At 34.1% G+C, this 18756-nt stretch overlaps 2 protein-coding genes across 2 annotated transcripts in view; one reads left to right on the top strand and one right to left on the bottom strand.

The window, feature by feature from the left end:
* LOC113519256 (uncharacterized) overlaps window positions 1–1038 on the top strand; it is a 32264-nt gene extending 31226 nt beyond the window's left edge. Inside the window, exon 17 of the mRNA XM_052894078.1 lies at window positions 880–1038. Within this exon, the coding sequence (XP_052750038.1) occupies window positions 880–1017 (138 nt within the window). The 3' untranslated portion in view covers window positions 1018–1038. The remainder of the gene's footprint in view (window positions 1–879) is intronic.
* A 2-nt stretch (window positions 1039–1040) lies between these two features.
* LOC113522111 (toll-like receptor 3) lies at window positions 1041–15987 on the bottom strand. Its single transcript, XM_052894037.1, has 7 exons — window positions 15378–15987; window positions 8739–9197; window positions 7924–8191; window positions 7078–7482; window positions 5834–6015; window positions 4443–4557; window positions 1041–4006 (listed from the first exon to the last, which is right to left on the bottom strand). The coding sequence occupies exons 1-7, from the start codon at window positions 15698–15700 to the stop codon at window positions 3770–3772; spliced, it is 1989 nt and encodes a 662-aa protein (XP_052749997.1). The 5' UTR covers window positions 15701–15987; the 3' UTR covers window positions 1041–3769.
* Between the last annotated feature and the right edge of the window lie 2769 nt (window positions 15988–18756).

Genomic DNA, 18756 nt, shown 5'->3' with positions numbered 1-18756 from the left:
TTTTCTTTTATCCAAGTAACAGCATTTGCTCTAAAGCTTTCACACAATGCAATTTTGTAGAGATTGCGTATTTTTTATCTGTGTCTAACGCCAACAGACGTCTTTGAATACTATAGATCGAAAATTCGGAATTTCATTTCATTTCGATTTTTGAACATAATTTCGTGTTTTTGTTTATATTGAAATATCGGTCCAGTGAATCGAGCTTAACATTACGTTCATAATAAATCCTACCATAAAAGACCAAAGGAACGATATTTTAATATTTTTAAACGGTATTATTAATGTAATTATAACATCAAATTTATTTCGTTTGGCTCCGAAATTTCGAAAAACATTTTATAGTAAGTCCTCTGCTTTGTAAAATATAACCATGGTGATAGTATATTTATTTATAAATCTTTCATATGTAGATACTAATAAAATTACGTAGGTCTCCCTGCGATAAGAAATTACAAGATTTTATTTTATAGTTTCTATTATATATACAATTAAATATAGGTATCGATATTTTTTTTGATGGGTGAAAATAGAATGGTAGCCCCGCCTGCGCTAACGGGATACGCTGGCGCGGCACCAGTGAAGGGTGATCGATGAGAATGAAAACAGGCCAGTTAGCCCATCATGATGAATTCATCAGGAATTACCCATGATAGTTTCTAAGGGAAATCGCGTGGAGATCGACCTGGTTGGGTATATTGCTAGCAATGGGATTCTCAGTCTCCATTACTAACAATCCCTTTCCCCCGGTATCTATAATATTGAATTATAGTGTTGAAAAAAGTGACACCTACATAATATGATAAGAAGTTAAAATAGTGAGAAATAAGAATAGTTTAGTAAGAGTAGTTTGTATTTAATTATACAAATATATTTCAGAGTAAAGAACGCCGGTTATTCTACTATATGAATAAGCATTTATTCCCATATCTCTATTGGAACAGATTAATAAAAGGCAAATGGAATGGACCATCGACAATACGTCAAATGATAAATCCAAATGGACGAAAAGTTTAGTATCCAGAATAAAACAAATAAAACAACATAGAATTTTTTTTATTGCATTAAATTATTCTTGTATTAATATGTAATTAAATTATACCAATATTTTCTTAAACTAATACATACATATATTTACACAATTATAGTTAACAATCAAACTTATTAACTTTATTTGGATTTTTTTGGTAATAGTGTACACATTTTTGATATTTGTACACTAATGTAATTACATTATTAATTTACCTAGTAAATTATTTAAATTGGTAACCAAATATATTATTTCTGAGACACGAATACAATAAATCTTTTAATACTACACATTTCTTTTTAAATTGGGTATCATCCAAATTTAATAAATAAGTAATTTATAACCAGAAAACCCATTACTTTTTTATATAACCTGATAGTGAACACACGTATGTAGGTGGGTTATATTTTAAACAATAGCATTATTAAACCCTTATGGTGGTAACATTAGGTGTACCTAATTCGACTTTTAAAACTAGGTTATCCTAGTTCATTATCATAATTTCAACCTACTTCTATCCATTGCTGAATATAGGACTTCCTCAATGCCCTCTATCATGAGCAATCCTCTGACCATTACCGGTCGCCTTCTGTGAGCTTATTTTATCAATTTGAATAAGAATAAGTAATATTTAGGCTGTTTTTTGTTATAAATAATAATTACTTGAAAACACAGGCCCTTATTTTTTACACTTTATTAAAGCGACGTGGTACAAAGGTGGCTTTATCACTAAGCCATCTTTTCCAGACAACCTTTGGGTAGAGACATTGGTTTGGCGCACCAATATGTACATAGTAAGGGGGAAAGGGATTGTTAGTAATGGAGACTGTGAATCCTATTGCTAGCAATATACCCAACCAGGTCGACCTCATCGCGGTTCCCCCTGGAAACTATCATGGTTAATTCCTGATGAATTCATCATGATGGGCTAACTGACCTGTTTTCATTCTCATCTGTCATCCTTCACTGGTGCTCCGCCAGCGTATCCCGTTAGCGCAGGCGGGGTTACCATACCATTTTCACCCATCAAAAAACAAAATGTACATATAGTACCTATATACACATTCTATGCTGAGACTGCTATAATATGTATTTTTTGTTTTCTTTTTACTCCTACGTATTTTTTGATAAATAGATAAATAATTTATTTGCATTACAGCACACAAACAGCAAAAGACACAAATGCAAAGTGAAAAAAGATAAAAAAAGATACATGTAAAAAAAAAAGTAACAAAAACCAAATCAGAATGCATAAAATTAGTGACAATTTTTTTTTTTCATTTCATTACTTCAGTAGTACTTCGTTAGTACTATTACTTTTTGTTTTAAATATTTTTTAACTCGTGTGTGAGTGATGTCGCATGTCTGTATAAAATAAAGTTTCTTTTTTCTTCAAATCAAGCTTTCTTCCTGATCAAACTGTTAACAATTACTCCTCTCCATCCAAAGGTTGCCTGGAAGAGATCGCTCTTAGCGATAAGGTCGCCCATTGTTTTCTCATTGTGATTATTTCTTGTAATTGTTTATATTTGTAATAAATTTACTATTGTAATCTTTTGGAGGGAACAATAAAGAGTATCTCTTTATCTTTTTTTATATAATAAATCCTCTTTCGCTATATTTACATCACGCAAACCACCAGTAGCATTCACACTTAATACTTTGGGTTTTAGATTGTTTATAATAAGCTTTGGATTTTGGATTTTTATCTGTAGCGATTAGTCTCTCCTATACTCCTATACATACAGCTCCAAACGTTGCAATTCATTGGATCTTAAACTTTATGGTCGTATATCTAAGGTTCATATTGATAAATACAAAACTGTACATATACTTAGAAGTAGGCTTATTTCGCATAGGATGTGTACAGACGTTTTGATATTTATATCACCTTGAGCTAGATAAGTCTAACTAGCCAGAAAGTATTACACATTTAATACTCCAGCATTAATTTTATATAAAACAAGTACATACAATGGCAGTTTAATTTAGTTGGAGAAATATATCTGGCAACACACATTATTGAGTGTTCCCAGGTAGCAATTATTCGTCATAGCGACGTCGATTTTCGGTCATTGACCCTAAAATGGTTTAAAACTGACGTCTTATTTGAATTGCAGACGTCACCTTGCTATATGGGTTGACAACAAAAAAATTTCATGCTGCATCATTGATAATTTTTTTTTTCTTTTTTCTAGTCTGCTAATTGGCAATCTGTTCCTTATAGAACAATAATCCAATCTGCTGTTTGGATGTCAGGTTTAAATTTTGTCAATAAATGATGAGGCCAATCCATTAATCAGCTCTCAGTCTCTGCCTGTAAATCTTTCTACCAGTCCTTGGATACGAACATTGATAAATGATAAATGATAGGCAATTTTAAGATAGTAGAAATAAGAGTTTTAACACCAGCGTATTCAAATAATAAATAATAAATCCTATCATGTAATCACAGCATATATGGTAAAACACGAGCCTTTTATGGAATAGAGTTCAAATAAATGTAAATCTAGAGAGTGGCTGGGTGAGTTATGTCTACCTCAGAATTGTCTATGTCTGAGGGTACATATGCGCTTTTGCTAATTGATTAGGAAAATAATGGTAAATAATCAATAAATACGTCAATACAAATACTTATTTTAACAACTGCACACTCAAACAGTAAATCCTTCATAATTACCTCATATAAAACACAAAAAGCCTGTTACAGTATAAAAATTGTTAAAAAAGAAGTCCTTTTCAGGCTTTATTTAAGGCGGTCACTTGTTCTTTTTCAACGCCATTAAAGTGTTTGGCGTCGGCGGCGCTCTGTCGTTTACGTTGCATGGCTGCCTCCTTTATCCTGTGCCGCTTCCTAGTCTTCACTAAATACACTATCAGTCCGATAGCAACGAACAGTGATATTATTATGGACACGCACAGCACAATGGTGAGCGTGGTCACTTTAGGGAAATATCTCTCAGACGATTCTCCTATCTGTGAAGTAATTATAAATACATTTAAACTGACAAATTATCGTTCTTCAGTAGTGATGCTTAATGGGTGTTTTCGGCGTCGAAATTTTACAGATTAATCTAATGTGGTCGAATTAGGAATGCTAAAAATTGTATAAAAATATAATTAAATATATAAAAAGTACAAATTTCTTCTACTAATAAGTGTGAAAAGTTATAAGTATGTATGTATAGATGGATGTTTGTTACTCTTTCACGCAAAAACTACTGCACGGACTTGAATGAAATTTGCTACACGGATATAACCGTATATATTTTGACAGCCGAATAATCGGAGGCAAGAGGCAACCTGAGGCAACTGATTTTTTTAGGTTGTTTTTAAATTTTTTTCTTTTTATTTAGAAGAGCGCCGCTTTTGTTTTCCGCATCACCTGAAAATTTATTGAGCAGATGCTTACCATATAAGTGTCGTGGGAGCCTGCTCTCGAATACATATCAGTGCAGAGCGGCTCCTCCGTCCAGTTGTACCAGTGAACGAGGCGCAGACCCTCGAATGCCCGCGGGGAGCCACACCTACACATAAACAATCAAAACTATAATATAAACTACTTACTTTATCAACTTATCGCATAAGTTGCCATGTGGTTTCGTCATAGAATGGGCCACTTCTTTCCCGTTTGTATCATAAAAAATACCAGAGGGAGACTTTGTACAAAAGTCGTTTTCTTAGGCACCTCTGTCCCATTCGTGTTTCAACCGTGAAGCAGTTGTGTTTGCATGGCTGTGTTTCGGTTTGAAGGGTGGGATATGGCAGTGAATTTATAGGGTACAGAGGAATAACACCTGAGTCCTCAGGAATGACAACGCATGGGGAGTATGATGGACGAAAGAGTATTACTTTGTCATGTTCATGGTACCGCTCATGTCTATATACTCGTGAACGGGTGCTGCTTGTAGGGACTGGTCTGCTCTAATCACTATGACTGATTTCCTCTTATTAATTGTTTAACCAGTTGGTTATGTATTCAATATTTTTTTCTTTTTGAGTATTTAATTGAATTAGTGCTAATTGGTGGTTTGTATTCACACACTTAAACTTAAAAATGTAAAGTAATAATAAAATTATTTAAAAGAGCAACACGCAAGTTTCTTGCTCGTTCTTCTTGTGATGAGACAGCTTTCCGAACGAGCGGTAGATTAAAAAAAATGTAATGACTTTTCAAAAGTGCTTCAATGTAAGTTTATTTGAATAAATGATTTTCTATTCTATTCTATTTTATTCTATAATCGATATACCACTTTCCGTCGATGGGCCGTCAGCTTGTTTGCCATTCTAAGCTGCATAAAAAAAGAGGCGACTACGGGAACTTAATAGTTAAGTAATGGGCAGCAGTATCTCTTTTAAAACATCAACAGGGGCTAACTACAGTGACTAACCCGCCTGCCAAGCGTGGCAACTACTGGTAAACCCGCCCCCCCCCCCTTATGCCGAAGCCTTAGTCAGTCAATGGAAGCAGGGGTTCAGGAGCGTTCCTTACGGCAGTCTATGGGGAGGCCTATGTTCAGCATTGAACAAATAAAGGCCAATATGATGAATCTTAGTAATATAATAAAACTATCTTTTACACGCGACTTCAACTACGTGATTGAGATAATAAATAAAACTGTTTCACAAAAAAAAAATTCACGTCAATTGTGGAAAAACCTATGTGTTATTTTGGTTTAAAAACTAAAGTGCTGAACCGATTTTGATAACATTTCTATGAGACCAATCTGTAAGTATATCCTTTCAGATAATAATGAAATGTCAGTGTCATCATAAACAGAAGGATTATTTATTTCTACTCACCGCATATCCAATAGCAGGTTAGGATATTTGTCGTACATCCTCGCTAGCAACTCATGTAGCATCCATTCCAAATCGCAAGTACAATGCCAAGGATTAAATTGTAGATTTATACCCTCTGTCACAGAGGACCAGTCCAGCAAATCTCTCGGGATGTTTGTCAAGTTATTCCTGCTTATATCCAACTGGAAGAAATAAAAGATTTATAATATATATACATATATATATATATATATATATATATATATAACATATAACATATGATATAATACATAACATACATATATAATATATATAACTGGGGTAAAGGGATTGTTAGTAATGGAGACCGAGAATCCCATTGCTAGCAATATACCCAACCAGGTCGACCTCCTCGCGGTTCCCCCTGGAAACTATCATGGTTAATTCCTGACGAATTCATCATGATGGGCTTACTGGCCTGTTTTCATTCTCATCTATCACCCTTCACTGGTGCTCCGCCAGCGTATCCCGTTAGCGCAGGCGGGGTTACCATACCATTTTCACCCATCAAAAATATATATATATATATATATATATAACTTATATATTTGCTATTCAAACAAGGGTATACAATTGTAGCAATTTGTAAGTTGTATTTTTTAATTATGTTTTTACAGAGAAAAATATAATGGACGATTAACCACCAACACACCCTAACTGACAATAGTAAATAGTTGTAAAGAAATATCTCTATTTCTTTTCAACCAACTTTAAAAAAGAAGGGGTTCTCAATTCGATTGTATTATTTTTATGTTTAATAACCCTATCATTTATAAGACGATTGAGATTTTTTTTCCTGAAAGGATATACTTTCAGATTTGCTCTATAATTTTTTTATTAAAATTAGCTCAGTAGCTTGGTTTTTAGAGCAAAATAACAGATTTTGCTACCACTGACGTCAGTTTTTTTTTTCTGGAAAATAACCTTAGCTATGTAAGGTTACGTAAAGAAATTATTTACCACCATTAGGGTATATTGAGGGTTGATATGGAAACCAAACACCTTTAGAATTTTTGGTTTTATTGTATATGGAATAAATTATTGCTTCTTGTTGTTAGAGAGTATGTTCTGTGATGAATGTGTATTTAGCATCACGTGAACCGCATACTAATTTGCCACGTTTTCGCATAAAAAATATATATTTTTCAGTATCTTCTGTAAAATTTTGTCCATGTTAGTTAGGAGATTGTCACGATTGACCGTCGATATATATTTGATATACTTACCATACATAAAGATGTGCCATCAAAAGCGCCCGTTTTAATCTCCTTCAGTGATTTGCAATTGCTCAAGTAAAGCGAGAAGCAACTCGAACCAACAACAGTTGGGTCTTGTCCATCCATCACTATATCCTCCCTGCCCATTACGTTACTAAACGCTTTATCATCTACCACTGTCAAATTTTCTAAATCACTCATAAATAAAGTTTTTAATGCTATAATATTCTTAAAATATATACTCCTTATAGGATTACCATCCAATCGAAGCACTTTCAAATTTGGAAATATCTCACTGTTCAGTGTGTTTGGAACGTCTTTAATCATGTTATATGCTAAATCCAAGTTCAATAAACTTGGCATTTTCTTTTTTATATTCAAATCTGTTAAATGGTTCCCACTGATGTCTAACACCTGAAAGTTTAAAGGATATAATTTAAAAAAATATTAGATTAAAACATTGTTAGTAGTGAGGTCAAACAGCATCATCTCTATCAATACACTCTTTCAGTCGACCTCCTCGTGGTTTCCACTGAAATTGTGAAACTCTGTTTTCCAAATCATCATAGCTTATTTTTGGTGAACCCATTACCCTGACAATTTTATTATCATACCTATTTTTATCATGCCTACTTGTACTACAATTAGTCTATTGCCCTAAGGTTGTCTTGAAAAGATTGCTCTCAGCAATAAGACCGCCTTACTGTACTTATACAATTGTATCGTTACATTTATTGTCTTGCTTATTTCCTATATTGTATAATGCAAATACAGTATACTCATTCATTCATTTTTTTTTATCTGAGTCGATACGTCTTGATAAAGTGAAATTACAATCAAAATTAAAAAGTTTACCTCCAAATTTTCAAAATCAGCTTTATCTTCATCGTATATATCAGAAAGTCGATTATTAGACAAATCGATCAGCTTTATTCCAGTTGGGAACGGTGGCCATTGGTACATAGTGTTATCTTTTAGTATGACTATTTGGATTAATTGGGGTAGTTGGAAAATGAACGTTATATTGTTATTAGCAAGGTTCAACTCTTGAAGGTTAATACACGTTAGGAACGCGTCTTCGTCTATTGTTTGTATTTGGTTATAGGTCAGGTCCAACAGTTCACTGAAACATTAAGAACTGAAGAATTAAAAATAGTTTAATTTATTAAATTAAATTCGTGCAATATTAAAATTGTTTATTATGATACGCATTTTATTTGCTTTAAAATAGAATTCTTTTTAGCAGAATTAAGTTCCAAAACTCCAAACAAAATCTGGAGGATAATTCAGAATTGAGAAAATTAGCTCAATGTTCTTTTATTATATTGATCATTATTATTGATCGATAATTTTTCATTATATTGAGATATTAATGATCCAACCTGACTTCGTACGAGTTGATAGAATTTTCGAAAAAATATAGCTTTTATCACTCGCTGATAATATAGTTTTCTATACGTAAAAACAAAAAAAAAATTACAATCCGTTGAGTAGTTTTTGAGTTTATTCTAAATATTTAAATCTTTCCTCTTATATAGATGAGATTGGGTTTTCACTAAATAGTACAGAAATCGTGAATAAAGATTGACCAATCAAAACTAATAGGAGCGATATGTATTTCCTCGACTTTATCATTAAATTCTTAAAGTTCATATGTTTCGTTTACTTACATTTTGTTGTCAGGTTCAAATGAATTTTTCGAAACATAAGTGATTTTGTTGTTACCCAAAAACACTTGTTTCAACGCTTTAAACGCTTCGCCGTCACTGCGCAGCACCAATTCACCACCTAAATTATTTCTGCTTATATCAAGCTCTTCCAATGTAACCAATGCATCTAATGCTCTTATGGGCATCTCAGATATTAAGTTACTTTGCAAACTCAATCTTTTAAGATGTCTTAGGTATTTAAAATCAGTTGGAGCCAAAACAGTTAGTTTATTATAAGATAAATCGAGTTCTTCTAAACCGTCGATGTTAGCGAATAAGTCTTGTGTGATATAGGATAGTTCGTTTTGATAGAAGGATAATGTTTTAAGATTGGGCACGTCGCTGAACGGTTCAGGCCAGTAGTTTGTAATAGTATTACTGTGGAATAGTAAGGTTTCAACATGACGGTTCGGTGGTAACCTGAAAGAAGATAATAGTCGAGTTGATTATATTGGCCCACATATATATATATATATATATATATATATATATATATATATATATATATATATATATATATATATATATATATATATGTACCACTTTTTTTAAGGATGAAAATGGTATGGTAACCCCGCCTGCGCTAACGGGATACGTTGGCGGAGCACCAGTGAAGGGTGATAGATGAGAATGAAAACAGGCCAGTTAGCCCATCATGATGAATTCATCAGGAATTAACCATGATAGTTTCCAGGGAGAACCGCGAGGAGGTCGACCTGGTTGGGTATATTGCTAGCAATAGGATTCTCAGTTTCCATTACTAACAATCCCTTTCCCCCCAATTTGGTACCCTTAACATAGAAAGGTCAGCAGTATTCCTTGAAGACTAATTTTTAAATTAGTTTGATATTAGCAAATATAACATTTAACATAGGGGGAAGGCAATATTGGTAAAGCGGATTACCAGTCCCATTGCTAATAAAATACCCTGTCAGGTCAATCTCCACGTGGTCACATCTAGAAACCGCTGTGTTGAATTCCAGGTGTATCTATCACGATGGAGTAACTGGCTTGCCTTTTTATCCTCACCTATCATCCCTCACTGGTGCCCCGCCAGCGTATACCGTTAGCGCAGGCGGGACTAGCATTTCATTATCATTCATTAAAAAAAAGAACCTTAACATATGTACGAAAAATACAACGCGAATTAAGAATTTATTGCTTTTTAAAATTAGGTTATTTAAAAAGAAAAAACTTTACATTGGTTGGCGCATGTGGAGATATAAGGATGGCGGAAATGTCAATTTTAGCGATCAAAATATCTAAATGGCAACATTCAAATATAATCCAAGCTCAATGCACTTAAAAACACTATTAATATACTTGAATATTGAATCAGAGGGAGATTTTGTACAAAAGTCGATTGCTTGGGTACCTCTGTCCCATTCGTGTTTCTACCGTGAAGCAGTTGTGTTTGCATGGCTGTGTTTCGGTTTGAAGGATGGGATATGGCGTGAATTTACTGGGTACAGAGGAATAACACCTGAGTCCTCAGGAATGGCAACGCATGGGGGGTATACTCTGTTATGTCCATGGTACTGCTCATGTCTATAGGCGACGGTTACCACTTTCCATCAGGTGGGCCGTTAGCTTGTTTGCCATTCTAAATTGTATAAAAAAAAACTGTAGAAATAAGTCACTAATAGAACAAAAAAATTTTTTTGGTGACAATGGAGTGGTTACCCCGCCTCCGCTAACGATATACGCTGGTACCAGTGAATGAAAAGTTGGAGCATCGTGGTGAGTACACCAGGAATTCAGCACGAAGGCTTCCAAGGGGGTGGGGACGTGAAGGTCGGCCTAATAGGGCATAGCTGGGGAGAAAGAGATTGTTAGTAATGAAGACTAAGAATCTCATTGCTAACATTTACCCAACCAGGTCGACCTCCACACGGTTCCTCCTGGAAACTATCATTCCTGATGAATTCATCATGATGGGCTAACTGGCCTGTTTTCGTCCTCACCTGTCATCCCGCACTGGTGCCCTGCCAGTGTATACCGTTAGCGCAGGCGGGGTTACCATTCCATTTTCATTCATAAAAAAAAAATAGGGTATATCTAGCAATGGGGCTGGTAGTCCACAATCCGCATTACTAACAATCCCTTCCCCCCAACAAAAAATATTATGTACAGTTTTGTAAAACTATTGAGTCATCGAAAAGACTCGGTATACCTACTCATGACGACAAGATATCAGTACCTATATTGAGATCTAGGTCAAACGGATGTATCATAGGTTAGGTGCTGATTCTAGAGTCGGAATAAAGATTTGCAAAGTGAACTATGCAAACAATAATTCAGCACACCATGATTGATGTGACAACTGCGTAAACTATGCTATTTTCATTCCCTACAGATAACTTGGCCATTGACCTTATATCAGTAACTAGGTCTTTGATAGAGAGATTAAACTATAGGATTAGGAAAAATATTTATAATAACAAACGCCGTAAGGTTGAAAATTTAATGTACATGCATGTAGACAATTTTAACTTTACGTAAGTATAGGTAATTCTTTTATTAATTTTTACCTTATTCCTAAAGAAGTTTTTTTAATGGGTGAAAATGGAATGGTTTCCCCGTCTGCACTATCGGTATACACAAGCGGGGCATCAGCCCATCGGGATGCATTTCAAAAGAATTAACCACTATGGTTTTCAGGGGCAACCGCGTGGAGGTCGACCTGATAAGGTATCTTGCTAGCACTGAGGCTATTACACCCCATTCCTAACAGTCCTTTTTCCTCTTATTCCCAAAGGATAATCTCCATAGGTGTATATAAGGCGGGGCCGGATGGGCGCCCACCCCAGAATATTGCCTATCCCAGGATACGAGGGGAGATTTTATTCATGCAAAAATAGATATTTTTGCATGAATATATATAGTACTTTCGTATCTATAAGTCCATACGTATAGATACGAAAGTACATATACGTATGGACTTTTAGATATGTCTTTTTCAAATTCAAATTCAAATTCAAAAATCATTTATTCATGTAGGACATTTTAGCCGCTTATGAACGTCAAATTTTTACATTATAATTTAATATTTTCCCTACCGTCCAGTTCGGTATATAGATCCAATTGAGAAGAACTGGCAAGAAACTCAATTGAATTACTTTTTTTTTAAAGCCAGTTTATTTACAATGTATTTCAACTTTGTGCATGGTTGCGCCTTTTATAACGGACCAGGGCTCCCCTAGAAAATAAACTTCAATATGCTAAATCCCTTAAATATCCGTGTGGTCCCGGCATAGAATGTGCCACTCATTCCTTTCCCGTAGGTGTCGTAAGAGGCGAATAAGGGAACTTAACGGCAGAGGGATAGGCAACAACGTCTCTCTTAAAACATCACTGAAAGCCTAACTGGGTTTGCCAACTCGCTTACCAAGCGTGGCAGAATACTGGTAAAATGGGTACTGGTAAAAAGTCCCTTTATAGGGAAGGCTTATGTTCAGCAATAGACAATTAATAGCTAATATAAAACAACTAAAAGAGACAGTAGACACCTATATCTTCATCTCTTATATGTAACTAAATAATGGATTCGAATCAAAACATGAAAACTGCAAAAAATGGCTTACGCGATGTTAAAACTTCAACAATATTAAGTTAGCTGTCAATGAAAATTTTATGTAACCTGCGGGTCTACCATGAAGTGAAATTCCGAAATTTCGGACTCAATTTCGTGTTTTTGTTTATACCAAAATCGGATCAATAAATGGAGTTTAACATTTCGTTCGTCATACATCTTATCATAAAAGTCCAAAGGAATAATATTTTAACATTTTTAATATTTCCAAACGGCATGTATTATATAATTTTAACAACAAATTTTTGTTTCGTTTGGCTCCGAAATTTCGGAAAACATTTCATGGTAGGCCCTCTGGTGTAAGATTTGCCATTTCAAACAATTTCAAAAAGGACGATGTTTTCGATTCCTATGTATTTTTTTTGTTTGTTATCTCATAATTTCGTCAGTTCTAAACCGACTCAGAAAATTCTTTGTTTTTATCTGAAAAGATACACTTGTAGTTAAATACCTAAGTCCCATAGAAACAAAATAGGTACAGTAGTTTAAGTTATGAATTCAGAATAACCGGTTTTGTCACAATTGAAATCGGCTTTATGTGGTTTTTTTTTTTGTTACGCTGAAATGTGCACATGAAGCAAAATAATCGACATTTAAAATAAATTTAGGTTTTTATATCAAATTTTATAGCAATATACCCTATTAGGTCGACCTCTAAGTGGTTTTTTCTGGAAACTATCGTGCTGAATTCCAGGTGTATTCATTGCGATGGGCTAACTGACCTGCCTTTTCTTTTTCACCTATCGTTACTCACTGGTGAATACCGATAGCGCAGGCGGGGTTACCATGCCACTTACTGGCGCCTATTTTATTATTATCAATTAAAAAAAAAAACCTAAAGGCGGGATAGGATGATTTCTTTTATGATAATTTTTTATATTCTATCTACGTTTCTTCGGTTTGTTTCATGACTCTGGATTTCTGAATACCTTTTCTGTTATCTATCATGTACGAATATAATACGAAAATATGATTCATATAAAATTATTTATAATAAGTTTTTGTACTCATAGTGTTGAGTAAGTCTTGTTGACTGCTTCGCCATAGATAAGGTACGTACTTAACGTACCTATATGTATTTATTACATGATGAGTGTCCATTGATTTCCTAATACATTGATAGTATCATATTATTTGATATCTACATTTAATCAACTCAAATATTTCTTACTACATCTATTTACGTTTTAGTGTCATTTTAGTGTCCACTAATTCATAGTTAGGAATTAAACATACTTTCATTTTGGCGGGAAATGGAGTTAAAATACTAGTACCCTTTTTTGAGGTCATATGCAGAAAATTTAATAATAATAAATACAATCAAACAACTGTTTTCGTGTGGCTGTGTCGAAGAATGGGATTAGGCAAAGAAATTATTGGATACGGTGGCATAAGAATCTAATCCCATTATTTATAAAAAAAAAAAATCTTGTTTAGCTATTGAATTGTTTTGTCTTTTCCTTTTCTGCTAAGTTCCCAATTTGGATGAAAGTGACGAAACGGTGTATGGTAATAGTTAACATAGATTGGTAAAAAGTTTTAGTTTTTATGAATATGGTTAGTGCTCAGGAATGACACGCTGTCTGATATAAAGAATACCTTAGACGTCATAGTGAATTTGATTTTTTTATTTTATTTTACTTTAATATTACATCTTTTATCATTTTATAATGTCTTTGGTAATATAAATGTCTATAAGCGATTTTTACCATTTTCAATTTGGTTTCTATCACCTTGTTTGTAAGAAGAAGACGAAAATAAGTTAATTTTTATTCTGGGCAATTAATATGTTCCGATATCACTACATAGTATAAAACAAAGTCGTTTCCTGTCTGTCTGTCCCTATGCATGCTTAGATCTTTAAAACTACTCAACGGGTTTTAATGCAGTTTCTTTTAATAGATAGAGTGGTTCAAGAGAAAGGTTTATATACATAGTAGAGGAACATTGAGTTTGAGAGGTTTCTAATATATCGGCCGGCAGCGTTATTTAGTATCAATATTACACCCGTGCGAAGCTGGGGCGGGACGCTAGTATTGTATATAATAATACTATGATTGTCACGCGAATTACAAATTTCTATATTATGATGGAAATTTTATCTAGTTAATGTTTTATCAAAAATAACAAATAAACAGCTTAGTAAGTAAGCAAACAAGCTAGCCCTTGAAATTATGTCTGTGTAAATTAGGTCCCTACGCTTCGTTTATGGTGTTAAGTTTAGAGATAAGGCAAAGATAATACCTACCTATTAATACAAATTAATACATAGTGGTTGTAACAAAAATAATAAGTCAGATTGGGCATAAGAGGTTTGTGGGTGTAATAGTTACTTTATCAACTTATAAATACATAAATACAAACATAAGGTTGTTAGTTCGAATTTTGCCACCACCAGTACTTTGCACCTCCGCGTATTATTTGGAGAAACAGTTGTGGTCACTCACATATAGGTAAAAATATAACAAACATTTCTGTTATTAATTGTCGTACTCAGTTATATATTATTTGATTTTTTTTAGTATGTTTGTTCCGTTGTGGAACAGGCTAAGGTCGGAGACCATGCTGCCTAGTCTTCAATATAATAATTTGTCTGGAATTCATGTTATTTGAGTTTTTAACGTCATCACCAGTAGCATACATAGGTACACAGTCATTTATAATTTATAAACACTAAAGAAAGCCATTCGAACCATAATTTTTGCCTATTATTTTTTTTTATTTGCGTTTTAATATCAAATTATATCGACGTTGAATTTACCTTTTTTATTAATAGATTTATAAAAATAACACGGGATTATATATAAAATTGCTATGTGGTCTCGACATAGAAATAAGCGACAAAGGAAGGGCAAGGGATGGGCAGCAGCGTCCTTCTTAAAACATATCCAAAGCCTAACTGCGGTTGCTATTCCGCCTGCCAAGCGTGGCAACTATGTCCAGCACTGGACAGTTAAAGTTTGATATGGTGATGATGATATATAAAATACAAGCAAATATATATTTACTTAGCTAAAGTAGTAACTCCCACGCCCTGGAAGCTAGCTGCAATTTTCAGCTCATGACGATTAGGTGGCCATTCGATTTTGTCCAAGTCTTTAAACTCTTCCATTTGGCCGGCACACAATATGTTCAACACTAAATGAGTTCCAGTAATATCCGGTATTTCGCTACAAGTACACACATCGTCCAGTTTTATTATTCGATTCGTTTCTGTTACACTTTCGATATTTTCGCCTATTTGATTCATTTCCTCCTGCCCGTTTATATCGTCGAAATAAATTAAAAATAAAACTATAAACACTATGGCGCGCATTTTTCCTGCATACATAGTTCTTGGACAGCACTAAAAGTAATGATCCAACTACACCGGCTTCGTAATCGAGGTAGACTGATAAAGTGTCTTATCATTTTCTTATCGCTTTATCGGCTTTGTGTGTATGTATACACTGTTGTATGTTGCTAAAAATGACGTAGCTTTAAAATCTGGACATCAGTAGAAAGGAATTCTCTAATCCAAACAAATTGTTTATCATCTCATCTTACATTCCTAGCGTCACTTTAGATACAGGTTTATAAAAAAATAATAACGAACTGTAAAAATCACATATAGACAAGTAAGTACAAGATCATGAAGTACACCACTAAAAAAAAAACAGGCACCTATTAATTTTATTAAAAAGAAAAAAAAACGAGTTCCAATTTCGAATACACAACAAGTTTTGGCGCGCTTATACACAGCGCGGAATGCACTAAACTGCATGTGTCGGTAACGTTACACGAACTTGTAATGCGACCGGTGAACCCGCTAACCACAATGACACCGCAGTAGCGGCAAAACAATATAGCGAACAGAGTATAATTATATTGTAACCGGTCACGAAATAGAATTCTATATTAGATTAATTTTAAATAACTCGAAATATTTTCTGTCCTTTACAAACAAGCATATTAATAGATTTGTATGGAATGTTCTTCCTTCTCTTCATTCGTATTTCCAAAAGATTGTCTGTGGATCTTTAAGTCAATGATGAAAATAGATCGTCTAAGTCTTCGCGTTGTAAAATTAGAAAGAAAATGTATGGCACAGTGTCTGTTAGCATTCGGTTCACTTTTTCTGCTTCATAAGACTTCTTTGATAACAAACAACATAATATAACAAAAACAATAGAACATACAAATCCCCCTACAGAAGTAGCAAGAGGGAGACTTTGTACAAAAGTCGATTGCATGGGTACCTCTGTCCCATTCGTGTTTCAACCGTGAAGCAGCTGTGTTTGCATGGCTGTGTTTCGGTTTGAAGGGTAGTGTTTGTAAAATATGCTGGTTCTTGTTTTGTACAACTTAGATTGGCAAACAAGCTGACGGCCCATCTGATGGAAAGTGATAACCGTCGCCTATAGACATGAGCAGTACCATGGACATAACAGAGTATTCTGTTTCGCCCATGATACCCCCCCCCCCATGCGTTGCCATTCCTGAATAAAAAATATAAAATTGTTGTTTAAAAAGTAGTTATTTCAATATCTCACTAATATACTAAAATTGTAATTAGACAATATCGGGGGAAGAAATTCCCTGTCAGGTCGACCTCCACGTGGTCTCTCCTGGAAACCATCGTGCTGAATTCCAGGTATATTCATCACGATGGGCTAACTGGCCTGCCGTTTCATTCTCACCTATCATCTCTCGATAGTATCCCGTCAGCATGTACCGTTAGCGCAGGCGAGGTTTTTTCTTGATAAGTGAAAATGGAATGGCAACCCCGCCTGCGGGGCACCAATGAAAGATGATCGATGAGAATGAAAACAGGCCAGTTAGCCCATCATGATGAATCAGCATGATGGTTTTCAGGAGGGACCACGTGAAGGTCGACCTGGTTGGGTATATTGCTGGTAATGGGATTTTTAGTCTCCATTATTAACAATCCCTTTCCCCCCGCGCAGGCGAGGTTACCATTTCATTATCATCCATTAAAAAAATACTAGATAATGTTTGTACATAAAAGCTATTTAAGAAAAAATTATATGAGGGATCTTAATAAAAGTAACGATCTCAAAAACGACCAATTGACGCCAAAACAATAATTTTAAGAAATTTTATCTACCTAAATGTAAGTATATATATTTGTTCCGGTATCACGAAAAAACTAATACAAGAAATTGTTTCCACAATTATGTTTCTGACGGTCTAACTTAAAATCTGAATGAATGAATATTTATTTGCAAGCGGTCAATTTCATTGATTTTTCTTACTTCTGTTTTTTTTTTTTTTAATGGGTGATATTGGAATGGTTACCCCGCCTGTGCTATCGGTATACACTAGCGAGGTACCAGTGATGGATGATAAATGAGGATGAAGTAAGTTAGTTAGCCCATCGTGACGAATTCAATAAGAATTGTTCACGATGGTTTCCAGGAGGAACCACGTGGAGGTCGACCTAATAAGGCATATTGCTAGCAATGGGGCTGTCAAACTCTATTACTAACAATCCCTTTTCCCCCTTCCTACTTCTGTTACTACGCGTACGAAACAGCGGGCAAAAAGTTAGTTAATCATCATCTGCCTACCCTTATCCGAATTATTATTTGGGGTCGGCGTAATATGATTTTATCCATTTATTTTATATATATTTTATCGTAAAACAAAAAGATTTGACTTTTAGTTTTATAACAGGCCGCCTGCCTGACGTCAACCCCGAAAAATTTTTTAATAATATTTTAAATAGGTAATATAATATCTACTAACAATAGATTGAAATTAACGTTTATTTCTGCATTCCCAAAACTCGCATTATGCAACAGTGTGAGAGCAAATGTCACAGTTGTCTATTTCTGTAGAATTCTCATGGGTCGAATGTGGCCCATTAACTTATCGGCGTTAATTGCTTTTGTGTGTGCTAAGCTAAAATAGGTTTTATACGTTTAAAATTACGATCCAGATTAATTTATAAGTTAGTTTCGTGCTACATGATAATTAAAATCTCATTATGTATGTAAATATCCTGTAGTTATACTCTACGGTATGTAGTTAGATAAATAATAAACACTCATATCTTGTTTTCTAAAATTCATTACTTAGTTTTATTATTACACTATGATTCTATTATTATTTATTTACTTTATGTAAGCTAAGGTGTAAGAACTATGGAAAACTAATAAAAAAAGAGTGAGCTAATTTGACAATTAGCTAACAAAAAGTTGACTCTTTCTTGAGGCCTGAGGCCTTATCTATATAATCTAAGATAGCCTTATATAGCCTATGTTAATCACATTTATATGTATAAGTATTTATGTATATTTAGTTATTCAATTCTTGAATTTAAAACTAATTAATTCATTTCTAGTTAAAATCTTACAAGTGAAATTTGGACTAAATAAACATAGA

Source organism: Galleria mellonella, unplaced genomic scaffold (genome assembly GCF_026898425.1).
Source record: "Galleria mellonella isolate WM207_F2 unplaced genomic scaffold, CSIRO_AGI_GalMel_v1 utg116, whole genome shotgun sequence".
NCBI classification, from domain to species: Eukaryota; Metazoa; Arthropoda; class Insecta; order Lepidoptera; family Pyralidae; genus Galleria; species Galleria mellonella.
Note: the sequence above shows the minus strand (reverse complement) of the source record. Positions and strands in the feature narration are given on the sequence as shown.

Bases quoted from the DNA above. Each gene is read 5' to 3' on its own strand.
- LOC113522111 (XM_052894037.1), bottom strand. From the start codon at position 15,700: ATGTATGCAGGAAAAATGCGCGCCATAGTGTTTATAGTTTTATTTTTA. The intron at 7,483-7,923 runs GTAAACTTTTTA...TTAAACTTTCAG, and splicing joins CTGATTTTGAAAATTTGGAG to GTGTTAGACATCAGTGGGAA. The intron at 4,558-5,833 runs GTGAGTAGAAAT...GTTTATGTGTAG, and splicing joins AACCTGCTATTGGATATGCG to GTGTGGCTCCCCGCGGGCAT.